The 19,810-nt window shown below is 35.6% G+C and overlaps 2 protein-coding genes and 1 pseudogene across 7 annotated transcripts in view; 2 read left to right on the forward strand and 1 right to left on the reverse strand.

Moving 5' to 3' along the window:
• OPRM1 (opioid receptor mu 1) overlaps positions 1-19,810 on the forward strand; it is a 147,238-nt gene that overhangs the window by 114,081 nt on the left and 13,347 nt on the right. The window lies entirely within an intron of this gene.
• The window catches only part of IPCEF1 (interaction protein for cytohesin exchange factors 1), a 129,855-nt gene that overhangs the window by 33,244 nt on the left and 76,801 nt on the right, over positions 1-19,810 (reverse strand). For all 6 annotated transcript variants that reach the window (XM_039873848.1, XM_039873849.1, XM_039873847.1 and 3 more), the window contains 4 exons: positions 12,062-12,135; positions 10,508-10,579; positions 4,812-4,870; positions 3,413-3,501 (listed from right to left, as the gene is read on the reverse strand). In XM_039873848.1, the coding sequence (XP_039729782.1) occupies positions 3,413-3,501; positions 4,812-4,870; positions 10,508-10,579; positions 12,062-12,135 (294 nt within the window). The remainder of the gene's footprint in view (positions 1-3,412; positions 3,502-4,811; positions 4,871-10,507; positions 10,580-12,061; positions 12,136-19,810) is intronic.
• LOC120611481 (uncharacterized) lies at positions 2,145-2,263 on the forward strand (annotated as a pseudogene).

Consider the following 19,810-nt stretch of genomic DNA (forward strand, 5'->3'; position numbering starts at 1 on the left):
GCTTCCTTGCATCATCCTGAATGCACCAAGGAGATTTGACTCTAACTGTTCTCAAGTTTTTCTCAGACCTCAGCTCTCCCTCAGGCCTGCCCTGCTTCCCTTATTTATGGCTGCAACTTGACCTCCAGCACTCCCCATCCCCTCACTCACCCTGACATATTCTACTTATTCTACTTACATAGCAGATATTTTACTTATGTTGTTTGTTCATTATAAGTCTCTCTCAACTAGAAGTTTGGTTCCACAAAGAAATGAATTATTGTCTTTTTTGTTCACTGATGTATCCCAAGTATTTAGAACAATGGCTCTCAAAAATTTTTATTAAATAAATTAATAAGTATATAAGCATAAATCAAGTTTTCGGACAATAATTTTTAAACATTAAATTTAGAGAAAAAATATGTAGAACAGATTTTTAACGATCTTTATAGCTCTTAAATCACTTTGTAACTTATAATATCAGGTTTTAAATGTGAATGACATTGGTTCCTTTTTTGCTCTTTTGCGAGTTTTAAAGAATCATGGATAGTGATTTCTACAAATGATCTTCCAAAGTAAGACCTACAGACTCCTATCTATTTTGAGTTTTTTTTACTAAGCCTCTCAAAAATCTCCCATTTCTAATTTCTCTGTGAATAAATGGATGTCCTGTCCACTATCAATCCTGCAAAGCTTTCTCAAGAAGAAGGAATGTAAACAAAAACGTCTTGTTCACTCAGGGTTTCAGCCATCAGAAGTAGAGATCCAAATTGGTCTGATGCTCAAATCTTACTGCCTATCTTTACTCTACAGCCACTAGAATGATTAGATATTAAATTAAATTTCTAGGTCAAGATTTAAAATTTTTTGAGATAATTTTCCTGAATAGTGTGATTTTATACTTTTGAGGTCATCATTCCAAAATGAAAGTTCATTGCCCACAAGATGTTTTTTTAAGTAAGAACTTTGTGGGGGGTGGGGGGGATAAATTTTTTTTTCACATAGTTTTATGTCACTCAGCCATGGCTAACCTATGCCAGATTGAGCCAAAGCAACAACTTGATTCACACTCTGCATAAAAGTTACCATGACTTTTTTGAATTTTGTCTGTTTAAATAAAAAGCTTAAATGTCATTTTAAGCAAGTGTCTTGCATGTCTGTTTTTCAAAAACAAGAGGAAACAAAAACAAAATCTGCCTGGGAAATATGCAAGTACAAGGAACATATTCTGTTTCTAAGAAAAATAAAATCTAATTGTTCAATATTTATCTATTTCTAAAGTATTTCTTCAGAAAAAAATGTTAGCCTTGTGGCCTTCCAAAAAAATGCTCAACATAGAACTCTAAGAAATAACATTTGAATTCTAAAGAATCCTCCCACTTCTTTGACATAACTTCTGGTCTCATAAGCACTCTTTAGTTATTTGTTTTGAAAGAGCATTCACTGAGCTTCTACTGTAACATCAGGTAAGACTGTCATTGTACTACTGAGCCATGATCCTTTGTCTAAGAAGACAATTCAGTTGCTTTTACTTTCATCAAGTGTAGTCCCAGGTATCTGGCAATGCTATTAGTAACCTGTGACACTAGTTTGCCATTACAAAACAGAAAATCACAGTATTTTAGAACTAAAATAAATTTTTTAAAAAGTCATATTTTGGGGCACAATGGACGAGGGAGGGAAGAAAGGAGGGAGAACAATTCAAATCTTTGTATGTTACAGGTTAAAATAGGAAAGACAAAAACAGAAAGAAAGAAAAGACAGACAGACAGACACAGACAGACAGAGGGGGAGAGAGAGAAAGACAGAGAGGGAGAGAGAGACAGAGAGACAGAGAGACAGAGAGACAGAGAGACAGAGAGACACAGAGAGAAATTAAACAAAAACATATGCTTCTCTATTAAATCAAGAAGGAACATCTATCGAAAATCTACTTGACTTCTTTAGGAGCTATAAAGGGGAATCCAATAAGAACTGGGTATGTGACCAGAACATTTCACCTCTCCGAACCTCAGTTTCTTTATCCATGAAATGAGGATAGTAATATCTACTTCCTTGTGACCTGGGGTTAGGAAACAATTCGAAATAAACAAAAAGCAAAGGCACTAACCACAGTGGAAGTGAAGGATAAATCTGACACATCGACATCAAGAATATCTATTTTTGTCTACGGCCATGCTACCCTGAACAAGCCCGATCCCATCTGATCTTGGAAGGTAAGCAGAGTCGAGCCTGGTTAGTACTTGGATTGGAGACCACCTAGAAAGACCAGGTGCTGTAGGCATAAAAGATAAAAAAAAAATAAGGGATTATAAGCTGACAAGGACCTTGCAATCTGAGGTCAATTAAGGGTTGCCTTACCTAAAAATAAATAAATAAATAAATAAATAAATAAATAAATAAATAAATAAATATTTACAGGAAGAAACCATGAAATAAAGTTTTAAAAAAATAAAAGCCGTAGAGTGGGAAAGAAGATTTTCCTCACTTTTAACTGCCAAAGAATAATGTATAGATTAATAAATAAAGAAATCCTATAAATCCAAAACAATAATAATGACAACTAAAAATGTACAGAAGGCTTCACAGACTTCACAAGACTTCACAAGACAGAATATCCAAATGGCCGATGAACATGAAAAGATGTTCGGCCTCGTTAGCAATCAGTGAGATGCAGAGATACTACTTCTCAGGGTTGTTCGGGGGAGTAAATGATTATGTCATTAAAGCACCTACATAAGTCTTGGTACATACATGGTAGGTATACAAACCACAAAAACCAACTTCCCCAAAGTCCTCTGCTTGACTCCTTCCAGGGGCCAATGCTATAATGAGCATCCAAATATAAAGCAACTCTACATAGTCTTAACATCCATTAATAATCTGAACTTACTCTGGATGTTTCCAAAGCTAAGAAATAAACTTGGACTTTTCTCTAGTGAATATGCAGAATCATTCCACGTGCAGATTTAATGCACTAACCCCATTCCTGGCTTCCTGCTCTTTCTGACTCTAATTTTCTCTTTACGCTATTACCTTTATCCCCTTTACATTTATTTTACATTGTTGTAGCATGTGCACCTAGACAAGGCACTTTCAATTCTTTCTGAGAACAAGTAGAGTATAAATAAACATTATAAGATGAGTCAAATGCAAGCACTGACCTATCACCTAGCAGCCCATTGCATAACCATGAATCCTCTGAGCAAGATACTTCTGTGGGTCATGCACAAATACTCTGAGTATTTCATACCAGTGAGTTGCTACGAAGAAGGCTCAAAATCAGCACTCTGAGTTGCACTTGCTCTTTGGCAAGTACCCTAAGTTAGCCTGTTCTAAAAATTGATCAGTCAAAGTAGCTTCAACCCATTTGGAAGGAATGACGTCCACATATTTGATCGATGAACAACAGGCTATTTATGTCAGCACATACCAAAGGAGACAGAGTCCCTGCAGAGTGAGGAGGGTGTGCCGTCTCCACAGCTACGTCAGGATCTTCCTGTTCACTCTCGCTGTAGCATTCTATAACAAAAATGAAAATGCTTAATGTCTCAACGCCATCAACACTTATTCCATAACACGTGAGCAGAGGTTTTTCCCACCTGGCTGCTGCTATTCCAATCCAATTCAGAAAATACTTATCTAGTGAGATACCTGGTGCAAAGGGTTTACATAAGAAGGGAAAACAAATGGCCATATCAGGGCTTCTGCCCTCAAGGAGAGCCTAACACGCAAGAAGGGAACTAACCATAGCTCAGGCAAAATAAAATAATTCCTCAGGGAGTGTGAGTCATACACTAAGGGAGTATAAAATCAGTAATGATTCATTTGGATAAAGGAAATCATAATGAGCTGAAGTTGGTAGGATAAGTAAACACTGGTGCACACAGAGCGATGTGGGTACCAAGCCAAGAGCACAGAATGAGCTAAGTATATGGGGTTCTCTAAGAGATATGGTAAAAAAAAAAAATATGAAGCTGGAAGGTTCCTTGAGGCCATGTCATGGAAGCCCTTACTTACCAGGGGAAGGAGAAGGGTTTTGTGTAGTTTTCTTTTTTTCTTCACAATCTATAAATGTATCTCAAATATACAATAGGTACTAATTTTATGGAAAAGAAGAGCATGGAGATGGTTAGGACACTGATTTCACAGCACTGTGCTATAGTTCTTCGTGGCTTAAAATGAAATTGCCACTTTTCCTTTTCTAAATTTAAGTATGATGATTTTGTTATCCAAAGATATGACTTCCTAGTTCCAAGTCCCGGGTGTGAGCATTTCAGAAATGGTATCAGCTCTGTAACCCTGGAACCTAAAGCTTCCTTCTCAATATTAATGACTTGCATCATTAAGAATCAGACTCCGATAGCTGTTGAGCCCTGAACGCTAAAAGTATGGCCTGTGTCCCAATCTGACCTTTAGGTTCCTAATACTACTTAGGGTAATTATTCTTAGCACACAGCTGGTGGAAATACTAAAATATCAGAGAGGAAATAGTGGGATGAAAGTTATCTGTCTAGATCATGATGAGATGATACCTCTGAGTAAGAATCCAGTAAGTGGGGCAATAAAACATTTGCATTGGCAATTGTTTGAGACGTCAGCAAAGCCCACAGCTGCTAACGTGTGGTGTGGGCGAAGTGCAAAAAGCATTCATAGCCAGCACCAGAAGCTCTATTCCATGCTAGTGAGTCTGTATGAGTATGTCTCTACATATTTTCAGATAATTTTAAATGCCAAAGTATGTTTCATTAGGACAAGACTATGCACAGAACTTGACATCATTTTCTCATCCTATTCTAACATTCTTGCTGGAAATTTAAAAGAGAACATACCTTCATCCTTTGTAGTGGATTCACGGTGGATGACAGCTAATCCAAGCTTGTTTAACCACCTAAAGTTTAAATAGAAAATAAACGTTTAACCAACGAGATCTATCCCCTACCTATTTACCTGTCCTCTAGGCGCTGAGAGAGGTCTTCTGCCAGACTTTATAATGCAATTAATTCATAATTCTGCAGTCGGTCTAAACATTTCCAGAAACGGAGTAAGTTTATGTTATTGACACCTAAGAGAGGTGTCAATAACATTGACAGTATTTGGTTTCACAGTATTTTTCTTACTTAAGGCATTCTTTGTAAGATAAGAAATGTGTACTGTTATCCAGTTGGCTAATAGAGGCAACTACTTTGGATATTCTAAATATATGAATAAATATATCTTATGTTGTTATTCATTTGAAATTTATAGCAACAATCAAGCTATCGTTGAATTTCACAACTTGACCATTCAAGTTTATCCTTTTAATTTTTAAAATGTGAGTTTATTTCACACACACACAAAAAAATAGAGATGACACATTTTTAAGCCAGGATTTTTATATTAATCAGTAAAATATTTAGCTAGTGCTTGATGGGTATTCCCAAGCTGGAGACATTTTTAATTCCTTGAAGAATTTTATGTAAATTAAAAATTGACAATGTCATGTCTTCTATTGATTTACCATTTCATTGGCAATGAATGCCAACTAAACATTAATAACAAAAACAGAACTAGACAAACCATTAGGAAGTCAAACTTGGCGTATGAGTTCAGGCTACTGTAGTTTTTTCTCAAGGGTTTAGTTAAGAACATATTTTATAACACAAATTTTTAAAAGATACAAAATATGTCTATTTCATATATTCCTAGCTATATAACCTTCTATTGAAAGGGAAAATATTATTTGGGGGGGGTGGTAATCTATGTGATTTATTTTTCACTTCTTTGCAGTCTTCTTATTTAAAAAGAATTCCATATTATATATATTTTTTGAGAAACCAGAGCATTTAGTAGTGGCCTAAATCTACCAATATCAACAAAATAATAATAATAATAATAATAATAATAATAATAATAATAATAATAATGCTATGCACTTATTGATTCACTTACACTTTTCATTTCTTCTAGGCTCATAATGCTTCATGAATTATTCAGCATGCTGCACTCCCACCACGAAATAAATATTGCATATTCCCAAGTCTACAGTTGCCAACAAATTAGTAATCATAATTTTTATCTAACTCTCAACCTGCCATGGTCTTGCTGTATTTTTTAACAGAAAATATGCAATAAATTAGATCTTTAAAAATAAATAAATGGACTTCCTACAATAAAAAGATGAGCTGTAGCCTCTTTCAAGAAATTCCCATCAACGCCTTGATAAAAACGAGATTTCTAGATCAATATTTGGGTCCAGATCTTTCCATAGGAACTAGAAAATGTTCACCAAGATACAATAGAATAATAAACAAACAAACAAACAAACAAAAAACCCCTGGAAATTACAAAAAAATACAAATGACTGATAAATATATGGAACAAAATTCTCAGCTTCAATCATATTTTAGAAATGCATATTCAAACACAGAAAAATATTTTATTCCATTAGATTGGCAAAAATCTTAAATATCCATGATTTCTAGAATTTAGGAAAAATCATTCTCTATCCTTTGTTGAGCTGAAAATGAAAACCAATACAGCCAATTTTAAGCAGGCAATTCGATGATACTATTAAAAATTTAAATATCCATCCCTTTCACCCAACAGTTCTAAGTATCTTTCCTACAAAAACACATTCATGTAAACCAATAAATGTGGAAGAATGTTAATTCAACAGGTCTTGCCATGGCATGGGAAAAAAAAAAACTTTAATACAATATAATTGTCAATCAATAGAAAAATATAAAGTATGGTACTGAATCCATCATCACCATGTTGTAATGAAGCTAATGAAAAGACTGAGATATGGGTGCCTTGTAATGACCTGGAAATATCCTAACATACTGTTAAGTGAAAAAAAGCAAGTAAAAACAACATGGTTAGCCTGATTCAATGTACTTCAAAAACTTTATATTTACGTATGTGCATGAATTGGTATACAAAGGAAGCATCAGGAAGGATGTACAGGATACTGTTAAAAGTGGTTAATCTTACAGAGAGAAGTTGAATTAGAAGGTCAAATTGAAGGTATGGGAAGGTTTTCACTTTGCATACTTCTGTATTATATAATTTTTTACAAGAATATGTTATATATTACTTAATTAAAACATTTAAAAGTACATTTTTAAACACTTATGAGGCAAAGCACAATGAATTCAATGATTCATTTTTAAAAGACCAATATAAATTAATCTTTAATTTATACCTGATTTCATAATTGTATAAACTGACCTTCCCTCCCCCAAAAAAACATCTAAAATGAAATAGACAAAAAAAAAATTTAATATACCAAGATAAAACCTTTTCAATCAAGAGTACCTGAAACAAGAAGAGGCATTTCTAAGTTCTTTTCAAGAACATGAAAATATGGAAACACAGCAAAATGGAAGAGCAGAGACTAAAAATAAGATTCTTCTTAGCCCTTCCTTACCCAAAACCCATGTCCTTTTGAATGCTGCCATTAGTCACTACCTGTGAAAAAGTGGCAATCGATTTGAATCTCGTTTAACTGTTTTCCTTCTAAACTCACTGGCTTAAACTACCTCCTTTGCTAAGAATGTTTTTATTTTTTAACATCAAGGCAATAAAAAATATGTCTGTGACTAAATAAATGAATGCACGAAAAGACATATTTACATAGAAGAAGATGACAGATGTTTCCTGGGAGTTTGTTGTATATTGACTTGATGTGAACGTGTGTTGGAGACGCACAAGTGTGAAGAAATCGATGTACAGTTTCAAGAACATATCAACACCATCTGAGAAACGTAGCCACCACCAGCCTTCACTTAGAGACTAGTTCTTTCATAACCCTTAGTTACTTGAGGGTCCCTGCAGAACACATGGCATTTCTATTAAACTTAATTACCTTTCCCTTCATCATCCCTAAGAGAAACGTCACCATCCAGGACCAGTCTTGCCAAACGCCACTCACTCCCTCCTTCCCCGGCATCTTTGCATCTCACTAAGAAACACCCAGATACATGATTTCCTGGCTTAAACCAGCCACATCAGTATGAAAGAAAGCTCTTCAGATGATATTGCAGAACAAATCTTTAAATATCACATGCATAATCTCGTGGGAGAAGGAAGAAGTGAACCTGGAGGCCCAAAGAGATTCTGCACTGTTAGCCATTCAAAAAATTATGTTCAGAATAATAAAACTTACTAACAATATTATATATAAAAGAAATAATGATATATTCGGGCACAGACAAAATGAGCCATTTATCTATGAGTGGCCAGATGGACAATTTTCAAGATAAAAGTCATTCAAAACACTGGGGTCAAGACATCTGACATTCGAATATCAATTTACATCTTGTTCGTAAGCTGGAAAGATAAATACTAACATAATTTCAAGTAAAATTAACAGATCTTCACAGCATAGACAATAAAACATTAGCTTTGATAACTACAAAAGGCTCTGATTTAACAGTCAACCAGGTAGCGTGTATATGTCCTATCTGTAGTTTATACTCATGCAATTCTACTTGCCATTAGATAGATCCTTACAAAGAGAGAACGTGAGAACTGAAGAGAAAAGGAATGAAGACATAAACAAAAACTGTAGAAGAGAGTGAGCAGGGAACAAAATAATTCTGATGTGTAATTTAGAGAGCAAATCTGGTTGAAACCACTTTTACTGGTTTACAAATATATTTTACTGTGTAGGAGGAGAATTCGCCAGGTAGCAAAGCACTTAGCAGTAACTGATCCTCTGGTAAACCAGGTCTCACTCTTCTCTTGTGGGAAAGAACAAAACTTCTTTGAAAGAACCAGCTGCAGGATGGGTCGGGAGGATGTAGACAGGAAGGAAGCCAGAGATACAAGACACTGAGAAAAGCCAGAGACAGCAAGAGGCTCTCGGGGAGTTGGTGGAGGGGGTGGTGGGGCCGCACTTTTTCATGACCATTAAAGAACAGGAAAGACCATTTGAGATTAATTGATGGCTCAGCTCCAGACTGGCCCTCACTATCTTAAGGGCTCCAAGTACTGCTGGGCCCTCCACGCACCTCTCACACACCTAAGGCTTGCTAATCGATAGGATGTAGTTTCCAATGCAAATAAAAAAAAAAAGAAATAAAGAGCTCTGAATGTGAAGTTGTTTAAATCCTCTCCTTTTATGTGTCTGCTCTAATTTTTCTCAGATGCTTTAGAAAGCCAAGCGGGGTGGGGATTAAAATCAGAAAGGGAAACCACTTCTTTCTTTGTCCGAGTAAATAAAACACTTGTTTGAAAGACAGTCTGGATTCTTTGCCTTGTTATTCCTAACACTGAGTTTCCCAACCTTCTGTGGTAGAGAGCCATCTGCCCTCACGTGAAGGATTGTGGTGGGGAGATACGTGCAGGGAACTGATGAAAATGCTTTTAGCTCGACGGGTCTGCTGACGGGATATTTTATAAGAGGCTATTTGTGTGTGTGTGCGTACACATGTACTCAGGAGCGCACATGTGTTTGACGAAAAGCAGCTTCTTTTTTCTTTAGGTATCTAAAGCAGGAGGACAAAGAGATATTATATAGGGAAAATGGATAAGAAAATCCTTACATATAAATAAATAAAATAAAGTCATAAACTCTATGGAGGATTATGTCTGTATTCTTTGTTTCTATTGCCCAAGATCTGCCACAATGGGACACATAGTAGGTGTTCCATAGACATATTTTTAATCAGTTATGTAAGGTAATAAGAGACATTATGAATTCTGAAAATAGAGCTTAAATTAAATAGAATGCCCCTGATGCTTCAAGTACCATACACACACACGCGCGCGCACACACACACACACACACACACACAATATACATATATTATATTCATCAGTGTAATTTAATATAATATACATATATTATATGTGTATATATGTATATATATTATATGTGTGTATACATATGTATATATATATACGTATGTGTATGTGTATATCACACATATCACACCATGATCTAAACCAGTAGGGGATGGAGTGGGACAGGTAGTACTCTATGCATATATTCCACTTATTTAAACAGAGCAAAGAAGAAACAGAAATTTGGGGATATAAAATTTGTGTTAGATATACTTTGAGCAAGGATATTTTGCAAAATGTTTGGCATTGAAAATGGAGAGGTGATAAACACGGAAATCAACAGAACAATCATACAGCACATATGAAATGCTACATGTAGAGATATTTTTCATGTAGGATTCTGAAAGCTGTTTGATTGGTTTCATAATACTTTCAAGCTTTGCTCCCAGGGATGCAGATTCTCATTTTAACATTTTTTATAATGACTTTTGTCTATTCATTTCTCAATTTAGTGGTTTCCTTGGAAGAGTCTCATTACTTCTTCCTAAAATAGCCATTTTGATATGGGTAGTTCTCTAAAATGCTTCTAAATACTAGAGAAGAAGCCAAGAAGACATTATAGGTACTAAAGAGATTAATCTTTAAAGCAGTAGAAATAAATAAAACAATAAATATGAACATATGCTTAAAATTCAAATACCAGACCAAAGTAAGTTTATTCCCATAAAGATTGGATTTAGCGATTTCCTCTACTTACACATTCATTTCCTGCATATTCTCAGCTGCAAAATAAAAGGTCTTGATCTGTGGGTGGCTGATCTTAAAAGCGCTTGAAGGGGAAAAAGCATAGACACATAAGGAATTAGTATTTATAATTATCGATGGGTTTGAAAATAAATCAGTCAAACATAAGCATAATGAATTCATCTGCTTTCTTTGTAAATTTACAAAAATAATTTAGTTACATTAAATTCCTACTGTCTAATCTCTATTTTACGTAAAGAGCAGAAGTTTAATTTATCATGTTAGGATATCCAGAACAGAATTGAGTCTCAATCGATCAATAGTTTCTGTTTAAGACATACAGGAATATTATTTTATTTTCATTTGCTTACTGTTTTGCTATAAAGAGACAATAAATTAAAATTTAGAGTGATAGAGATGTCACTTCAAAATACTCAGATCAGCAACATTAAGAAAAGTATTAATTCAGTCAACTATGTACAATAACTTATTTACAGAAAAATATAGGTTGTCCGCACTGTGACAACCCTCTAGGAAAGAAAAATATAAGGCAGATTTTTAGTTTCAAGTAAAAGTATAAAACATTAAAGACAACAAATAAAGTGTTTCCCCTTTACCATTTAGTCTGAAAGTCCTACAGTCTGGGCAAGAATTTTACAAATAACTAGTTTGGTCAAAACCACAAAAATCACCTAACCTCATGCATCACTAGGTATGCACAACCACACCAGAGTGGCAAAGATTTAAAGCTAGTATCAGTTAATTTTCTTAGAAATAAACGAATCAATTGCTGCTACTAGCAACATAACTCAATAGAAAAAAATGCCCTTTTCCGGTATAACAGGAAAAAAAGATGTCAACAGTAGAAAAAAAAAGAGTAAAAAAAAAAAGGTGAAGAAGAGACATATACAAAATGCAGTCGGATACTATCACTAGGAGAACACGTGGATACCTGGTCCAGAGCTAGCCCTCCCATGATTCAAAGCCAAGTCCAGACTCTCTGCATCGTTCCCTTCTCAGTTAAACATGGATAATGGGCTGGTGACTTTTTTGGTTCTTGTCAGTTCTCCAATTTTTTGGACTTAAATTACACTGATGAATAATCCCCAAGTCTAAGACATCTCAAGAGAATTCAATTTCAAGGGTGTTACTGACAATTCCATAAACTAAGATAAAGAAACTAGTCTTGCCATCATAATCTACAGCTCCGAAGAATCCTATTTAACCAGCCATTCTCTTTACAAGGACAAAACCTTGACATCTGATCTCTCTGCCAATCCTGGAAGAGAGTTTATTTTTAATTACATCACAGACACAGTTGTCAACAACATGCCATGCCAAGGCTCCATGGGGTTTTAAAATCCATCTGCTCCACAAAATGAAATTCCAAAAAACAAGAAGTTAAAAGCTCCTATTACTGTTTAGGGTGTCAACCCATAAAGCTCAAAGTTCTAGGACATTTGAGTGTCACCTTCATTAACTTCCAAATTGCCACATCACTCAAGGAACATTATGAAGGGATAATTATCCTGGCTCAGAGTTTCTTGGAAAATGATAGACAACTTACTGCTTTTTTTTGCATTCAGATGCTCTCTCCACAGTGAAATCGGGCAAGTTGACAAATCCATCAGCTTTTTCGGCCTGAAACACATACATACCACTTATGTGAATAAATATGTTAACCCTAGCGGTTAGTTTATTGAGATCACAAATATTGAATAGAGATAGTATAGATGAAATGGAGAATTAAAAGATACCTCCCTGAATCAACAATGGACTTATCCCAGATATACATTCTATAAGAGAAACTAATATTCTCCTGATAAGTCATCCAGAATCTTTCCTTGAGAAGTATATGACACAGCTTAGGTGTGGCATGTAAAGGACCTCCCCCACCTCTTTCTGTCTTCCTGGGAAACATCAGAGCTAACCCATCAGAGCTTTGCTTCCTGCTGGGCTTGCAAGCATCCCCAGCATCATTCTCATCCTACTACACGAGTAAGCCACAAACACATAAGATGGCACGTAATAGGCACTCTAATATATGCTGGACAGAGGCTTGACTTTGGCGTTAGTCATTCCAGGTGTATATCCCATGTACTGGGTTGTTATAAGACTTAAATTTGCTCAGGTACATAAAACACTTAATGGACACTCAACCAAAGTTATTACTTCTCCCAAGTCTGTAGGTAGTTCTTTGGGAATTAAATCAGAGTCATATTTGAGAAAATCTCAGTCCCATAATTGATTCCTAAGAGTTCTTTCTACAAAGGAAAGACTGCAGAAGGAAAATTTAACTAAGCCACAAGGAGGCTAGATTGCTTGTCACGTATAGAACTCAATCTTCTCCTAGACACACTGGTGTCTGAGTGGAGAAACACAGACCACAAGATTAAACATTCAAAAAATGAGTCAGTGGTTATTGGCAGAGGAGTAAAAATTGATTTTGAAAATACAATCTCAAAAGTCAGCTAGCTATTAAAGTAGCACCACGGGGTTCTGCATCTCTTCGCCTTGTTGCCAACTAGAGTTCAACCTGCACTCTTTTCTTCAGAAAAATTAAACCAAAACACACAACTTTGTGCCTGTTTCCCCTTTTCTCTGCTACACGAGTTAATTTATTCAAACTCTTCACTTGAAATTCTTTCTTCTTGTCAGATCCAAAACTCAGTTCTGTAGGGCACTTTCTAGATGGGTGCTAGACTTATCAGGGTGATCACATCAAAAGTTACATAAATGTCTAATCGCTATGTTGCAACCTGAAACTAATATAATACTGTATGTCAACTGTAGTTGTAATCGAAAATTAAATTTTAAATAAATGAATATAAAGGGTACTTCCTTCTTAAAAATTATTTCTATATATGTATTTTTATAATAGATATGTATTTTTTTTCCATTAAACTTAACCATCTCTTGCTGGACTGTTTGCTGGATGGTGGTTTCACCAATCCTATCTCAAAGAGAATGTGAAGTACTTAAAGAACATATAGACTATATAGGCCAACATTTTCTACAATGTACAATGTGTCCTGTGGATTCTCAGTTAGCATTATATAAAAGTATAGTTTTCTAAAACTATGTTAGGCCCCAGCAATTCCACTCCTAGATATATGCCCGAAATAACTGAAAACAGGTCATAAATAAATACGTGTACTTGCATGCTCGCAGCATCATTATTTGCAAAAGCCAAAAGGTAGAAATAGTTCATCAACAAAGGAGTAGATACATAAATTATGACCTATCCATGTAATGGATTATCATCAGCCATAAACACGAATGAAGCACTGATATATGCTACAGTGTGGATAAACCTCGAGAACGATACGCAAAATGAAAGAAGCCAGACACAAAACATCACATATTGTATGATTCCATTTAAATGAAAAATCCGGAATAGGTAAATCTATAGAGACAGAACACAGATTTGTGGTTGCCAGGGGCTTAGTGGAGTGGGGAATGGGGAGCAACCGCTTAAAGCATATGGGTTTTCCTTTTGGTGTAATGAAAATGTTTTGGTACTAGATATAGTAGTTGTACAACGTTATGGGTGTACTAAATGTCACTGAATTTCTCACTTTAAAATGGTTAATCTATTGTTCATTTGACCTCAGCAGGGAAAAGATTATGTCCGGCTAAAGTATTTTTATATAAATTTCTGTAATTGTATTAGAATAAAAAATCATTATATTCACCACTTGTTTCTACTTCATCCATTCATGTGTACACCCACTGGTCCACAGAAGCTATAGTTACCATGAACCCCAGTGACAACAACGCTGCTAAATCCCATCTACTCTTCTGAGCCCTCAATTAATCGAACTCTGGTAAATGATGCTATAGTCCACTCCCTCCATCCTGAAATGCCTCATGTCTTATTTTTCTGACGACACATTCCTGCTGCTCCCCTTCTCCTCTGACCACTCCTCACTCTCTTCCATGAGATCTTCTTCTCCTGTATGTTTCTTAAATGTCAGTGTTCCCCAGATTTCTGACCATAGACTTGTTTCTCCTCATTTCGGTACTCTCTGTGGGAGAGCAGACACACTCCCATGGCTGCATGTTTCACCTTTGTACATATATCTAAAATCCATACCTCAAACTAGGATTCAACCCCAGAGATCCTGTCTCAGGAACCCGACTGCCTAGTAAAGGTATTCACATGGGTATCCCATGGGCTCCCTGTTGGAAACTGATTGTTTGTGTCCCTCCTCCACCACTCCAAATTCATATGCTGAAGCCCTAATCCCTAATGCGATGGTATTTGGAGGCACAACCTTTGGGAAGTAACTGAGTTTAGAAAAGTTCATGAGGGTGAAGCCGCTATCATGAGTGCCTTTATAAGAAGAAGAGACCAGAGCCCCCTCTCACCTCCAGGTGAGGATACAGCAAAAAGACAGCTGTTTGCAAACCAGAAAGAGAGCCCTCATCAGACACAGAATCTGCCAGCACTTTGAACTTGGACTTCTCTGCCTCCAGAACAGTGAGCACTGTTTGTTGGTTAAGCCATCCAATCCTTGGTATTTTGTTACACCAGACACTCCCTAAGAATGGCATTTCCAACACAAAACTCATTATCTTACTCCATAAAATGTCTATTCCTCTTACTCTTGTGTTCTCTACTTCAATAAATGATATTACTTTCTATCTAGTTGTCAGAAAAAAAGAAAACATAGAAGACATTTTTGCCTCTTACATTTCCTTCTCAGCATCCGTGCCAGTAATCACGAAGCTGTGTCATCACTGCCTCTACTGCAGCTCTTCAATCCATCCATTACCTACCACTTCCTTCAAATCACCATTAACTCTCTCCCGAATTACTGAAAAAGTCTCCTAAACCATCCTCCCTCCCTCTAATTTCATCCTTTCCTCTAAGTTAGTGTCCAAATTGTAGTAATGGCAAATCTTTACTCCATGAACATTCTTCACATCATTTCTTTCAGTAAAATCCTGCGTGGTTCCCAGCTACCCTTGGATGAAGTCCACACGCCTTCGCAGAATATAAAAAGAGACTCTTCATAATCAAGTCCTGCTGATTTCACAATCTCATCTACTCTGGTGTCCCTGCTCCTAACTGAACCAAAACACACGAACAAAAAATTAAAATGATGAACATACTCCCATTGAGCTAAACCAGAAATGACACCTAATTTGTAGCATTATCAGTCTCTAGGAAATTTATTTTCAATAGCAAAAAGCCCATCTCAAGTGATAACAATACAAAAATCAATAAATAAAAATGAACCACAAATGTATGCCTTTGTTAATATATATTTTTTAAAATCAATATAAAAGATAAGGCATAAATCTCCATTTGGGTGAATTCCTTTTCTGTATATCAGAAATGGCTGAAATTCCCTCAACTAAGAGCCTAAATAAGTTTGAGTAGAAGACACCTTAGTATTTTCCCGGTAAATCTTTCTTTTATGAGCAAAGGCATTTTTCCACTGTTCTGAAGACAATCACAGAGAATTGTGCCAAAAATTGTCCTTGTTTGACTTGCCAAAATCTCTCAAAAAAGATAGAATGACATTTTTTGCCTCTTCCCCCTCCTTCCTTCCTCCTACTCCTCTCAGATCCCTTATTCCTGGCTTCATTAACCAAAATAACTTTCTCGAATGGTATCCTTCCACTTCGAGGATTTCTAACTTTCTGAAAAGTTACTTGAAAGTTCTGTGTTGGTACCTGCAAACTTCCCTTTGCATCCTAATGTCATAAAGAAATATGTTCTCTTGCCAGAGATATCAAACCATCCTTTGGCCATCAGGCAAACTCGTTTTACCTAGCCTTAAATCCTGAAGTGAGATAATGCTATTGATTTTGTGCTATGATGTTCTACAATCTCAGAGGTGTTCCTCCTCACCAATCAGTGCATCCAATTTTCCCAGCAACTCTGATTTCATTTGTCTCACTGGAGTCTCACCTGCAATCACTGTCATTAGGCAGCACTAAACACTCATTTTTATCAAAACTGTTAGTGTTACACATTCATTTGAGTAGCTTCTTTGTGTCAGGCAGTGTGTGAGAGATTGGGGATATATCAGTGAACGAAACAGATTTTTACTCTCAAGGGGGAAAGAGACAATAGTTCAGCATGTCAATACATAGGCGGGAACTGCTATAGAAAAAAGTAAAGTTGATCAGGGTAGGGGATTCTGACTACAAACAGGGCAGCCTGCCTTCTGCTCCTAGACGTATAATGCACTTCCTACCTCACTCCCCTAGATACCGCTCCAGACACCAACTTAGGCACGACCATCTTTAAAACTTCCCCCATCACCCTGATCCTGGGATAGGGACCCTCCTCTTGGCACCTAGCACCCGGGATGGGCCTCACTTCCATAATTCTCTTAATGCACTTGGTTATCTGGTTATTTGTCTGTTTCTCTAACAGACTGTGAGCCCCTTGGAGAAAACACTTTTGTCATTTAAAGTTATATCATCAATACTTGGGACAAGGTAAATGTTCAATACATGCGAAATAAAGGAATGAGTTTTATGAATGAATGAATGATAAGAAACATTGTCTTTTTCTTCTGACAATAAAGTGCTAAATGACAATGAGCGCTAAAACAGATGCAGAAACCACTTTGGAAAATAGAGTTTGACAGTCTCTGAAAAATATAAACATATAATTACCATACAACCCGTCAGTTCCATTCCCAGGTATCTCCACAAGAGAAATGAAGGCATACATCCATGCTAGGAGTGGCTTTGTATAGCAGCATTATTCACAATAGCCAAAAACTGGAAACAAGCCACATATCCACCAGCCGGCAAAGAGAGTGGTATATTCATACAAAGGCACACCATTTCGTGAACTATGGACATGGATAACCTTGAAAACATCATGCTAAGTGAAAGTCAGATACAAGAAACCACATATTACTGTATGGTTCCTTTATATGACACGCAGAGAAAAGGCAAATCTATGCAGACAAATAGTAAAAAGGTGCTTGCCTGGAGCTGGGCGTAGGAATGGAATGTAACTGTATATGTGCACAAAGGATTTTATTAATAGGATAAAAATTATTTAAAACTGATTTGTTTTAATGGTTTCATCACTCAGTAAATTTACAAAAAAGTATTGAATTGTAAATTTGAATAGGGTGAATTGTATGACATGTAAAATAAATAAAACTGTTTTTATGATGCATGGAAAGTTTGGGGAATAAAGAACCGTGAATGAAATCCCTCTCATTTGGCTATCAGTGAGACTTGAAAGAAGGTAAAATATCAAAATCTCCAATAATTCCACTTATAACTCGATATGACTTATTCAAACTTTAGACACAAAATTAGTTTAATATTTCTTATAGTCTTTGGTTTCAGCTTAACTATGGCTTCAATTTTAAACTACAGGAATTTTAGAGACAAATATATTTTATATGGAATTTGCCACAGTGCACGCGTATTTTTTAAATTAATTAAAATAGGACATCAAATTTTAATATTTAAGTACAAAACTAAGTGTCCATTGCTGTTGATTAGTTTGGCTTCCTCACACTACAAATACTTTGCAAAAGAGACAAAATTACTTCTTCAGTATCTACATATGTCAGAAAGGTAGAGGGGCAGACAAAGAAAGATAACACTGACATATGTGTTCCAGAGGCTAACTAGGTCAAAGAAGACCAAACCAGCAACAAATGAAGAAAACGGGAAATTATTATATATTTCATGGTTAAAAATAAAAAGTATAATTATCTCTCTATTCTCAGGGGAACCATATTTCCTTGATTCTAAGAAAACTGCTTTTTTTACACTTTAATAATTCTGAAATCAAAATGTACCTTAAAATCTACGTGGATTTTCACTGTAGCATTTCCACAAAAAACTTATTATTGAACAAATTACAGGGCCTTAAATGAATAGCATCTTAAATTTGAGAGGAAAAAAATAGTTTAAAAAAATATTTTTTATAATACGCTTTTGTATTTATGTGTGAATATAAATTAACATTTTTAAAATTACTTATAAAAAATTTAATTGATGTGACCCAATGAATAAGTCAGGAGTAGCTGCAAACTTCATTTCTCCAAATAAATCTGTGGTTTGCTCAGTTCTACCCCGAAACCCTCATCACATCAGTAACAGGCAAGCGTAAACTCTAAGCACAGCTGCTCATTCTTATGTCACCTTGGAAAAGTTGTCACTAAATTCTACTGCTACGCACAGACTTGTGACCACTAGAGAATCTGAATTATAGTCTCTAAAATACCAGCCTAAAATAAACTGAAATAAAAGAGAAGAAAATGTAAAATAAACTGTTAAAGTTCAAGTTCTACAGGGAAAGTCACTCTCAGACACTGCTGGTGGGAAAGCAAAATGGAACCCAATGGAAAGAAACCCAGCAGAACCTACAAAACGAATGGACCCTTCAACCCAGAAATCCCACTCCTAGGACTTGTCTTAAATATAATTAGGTGTAATAACATGTGCTTTGCAAAATTATTTGTAACAAGAAAAGACTATAAGGAATCCAAATGCCTATTATCTGGGGACTGTTGAATAAACTATGGCATCCACATGCACTGAATAACCACAAAAAAATGACATTTATACGTATATACATATAGAGTCATTGAGACAATAAGAGAGAAGGTAAGGTCCTGTATAATAGGTATAGAATGCTAATTTTGTGTAAGAGAAATAGGACATGCTTCAGTGTACATACTTTCCAGTATCTGTAAAAAAAAAAAAATGAAAAAATAAAATAAACATAAACATAAATGGAGGAAGGAAAGAGGGAAGAAGAATAAGGATGAAAGTAAGACCTAGCTGGATGTAACTTGTTATAAAGTGTTGACTTTGGGATTGGATAAATGATTTATATTTTAAAACACTCACACACACTAAAACGAACCAAAAAAAAAAAAAAAAGAAGAAGCAATTCCTAAAATTAAAAGACTAATAGAAACAAATGAGCCTAACTGAATAAAAGCATGGTGATGAGACCCCACACAAATAATAATGACTCCAAGAGACCTTAGAGCACAGAATTTGGACTATAAATAGTTAGTGGAATACAGTCCAATGGTGAAATTGTTATTATTAATGAAGTACCACAAATGAAGTATAACAGAGGAAATTATTATGTATTTCATGGTTAAAAATAAAAAGTATAATTACCTCTCTATTCTCAGTGGAAACATATTTCTTTGACTCTAAGAAAACTTGGTAGTTTTTCCCCACTCTTCCCTCCCCCCCAAAATATTGCATGAACTCCAACTTCTCCCTCCTCCCTATACACTAGACTCCACAATACTGCTTTGCTCTGATGAGCCATTCATCTCCCTCTTCCTTTTGGGAAAGG

Source organism: Pteropus medius, unplaced genomic scaffold (assembly GCF_902729225.1).
Source record: "Pteropus medius unplaced genomic scaffold, Ma_sr-lr_union100, whole genome shotgun sequence".
Classification (NCBI taxonomy): Eukaryota; Metazoa; Chordata; class Mammalia; order Chiroptera; family Pteropodidae; genus Pteropus; species Pteropus medius.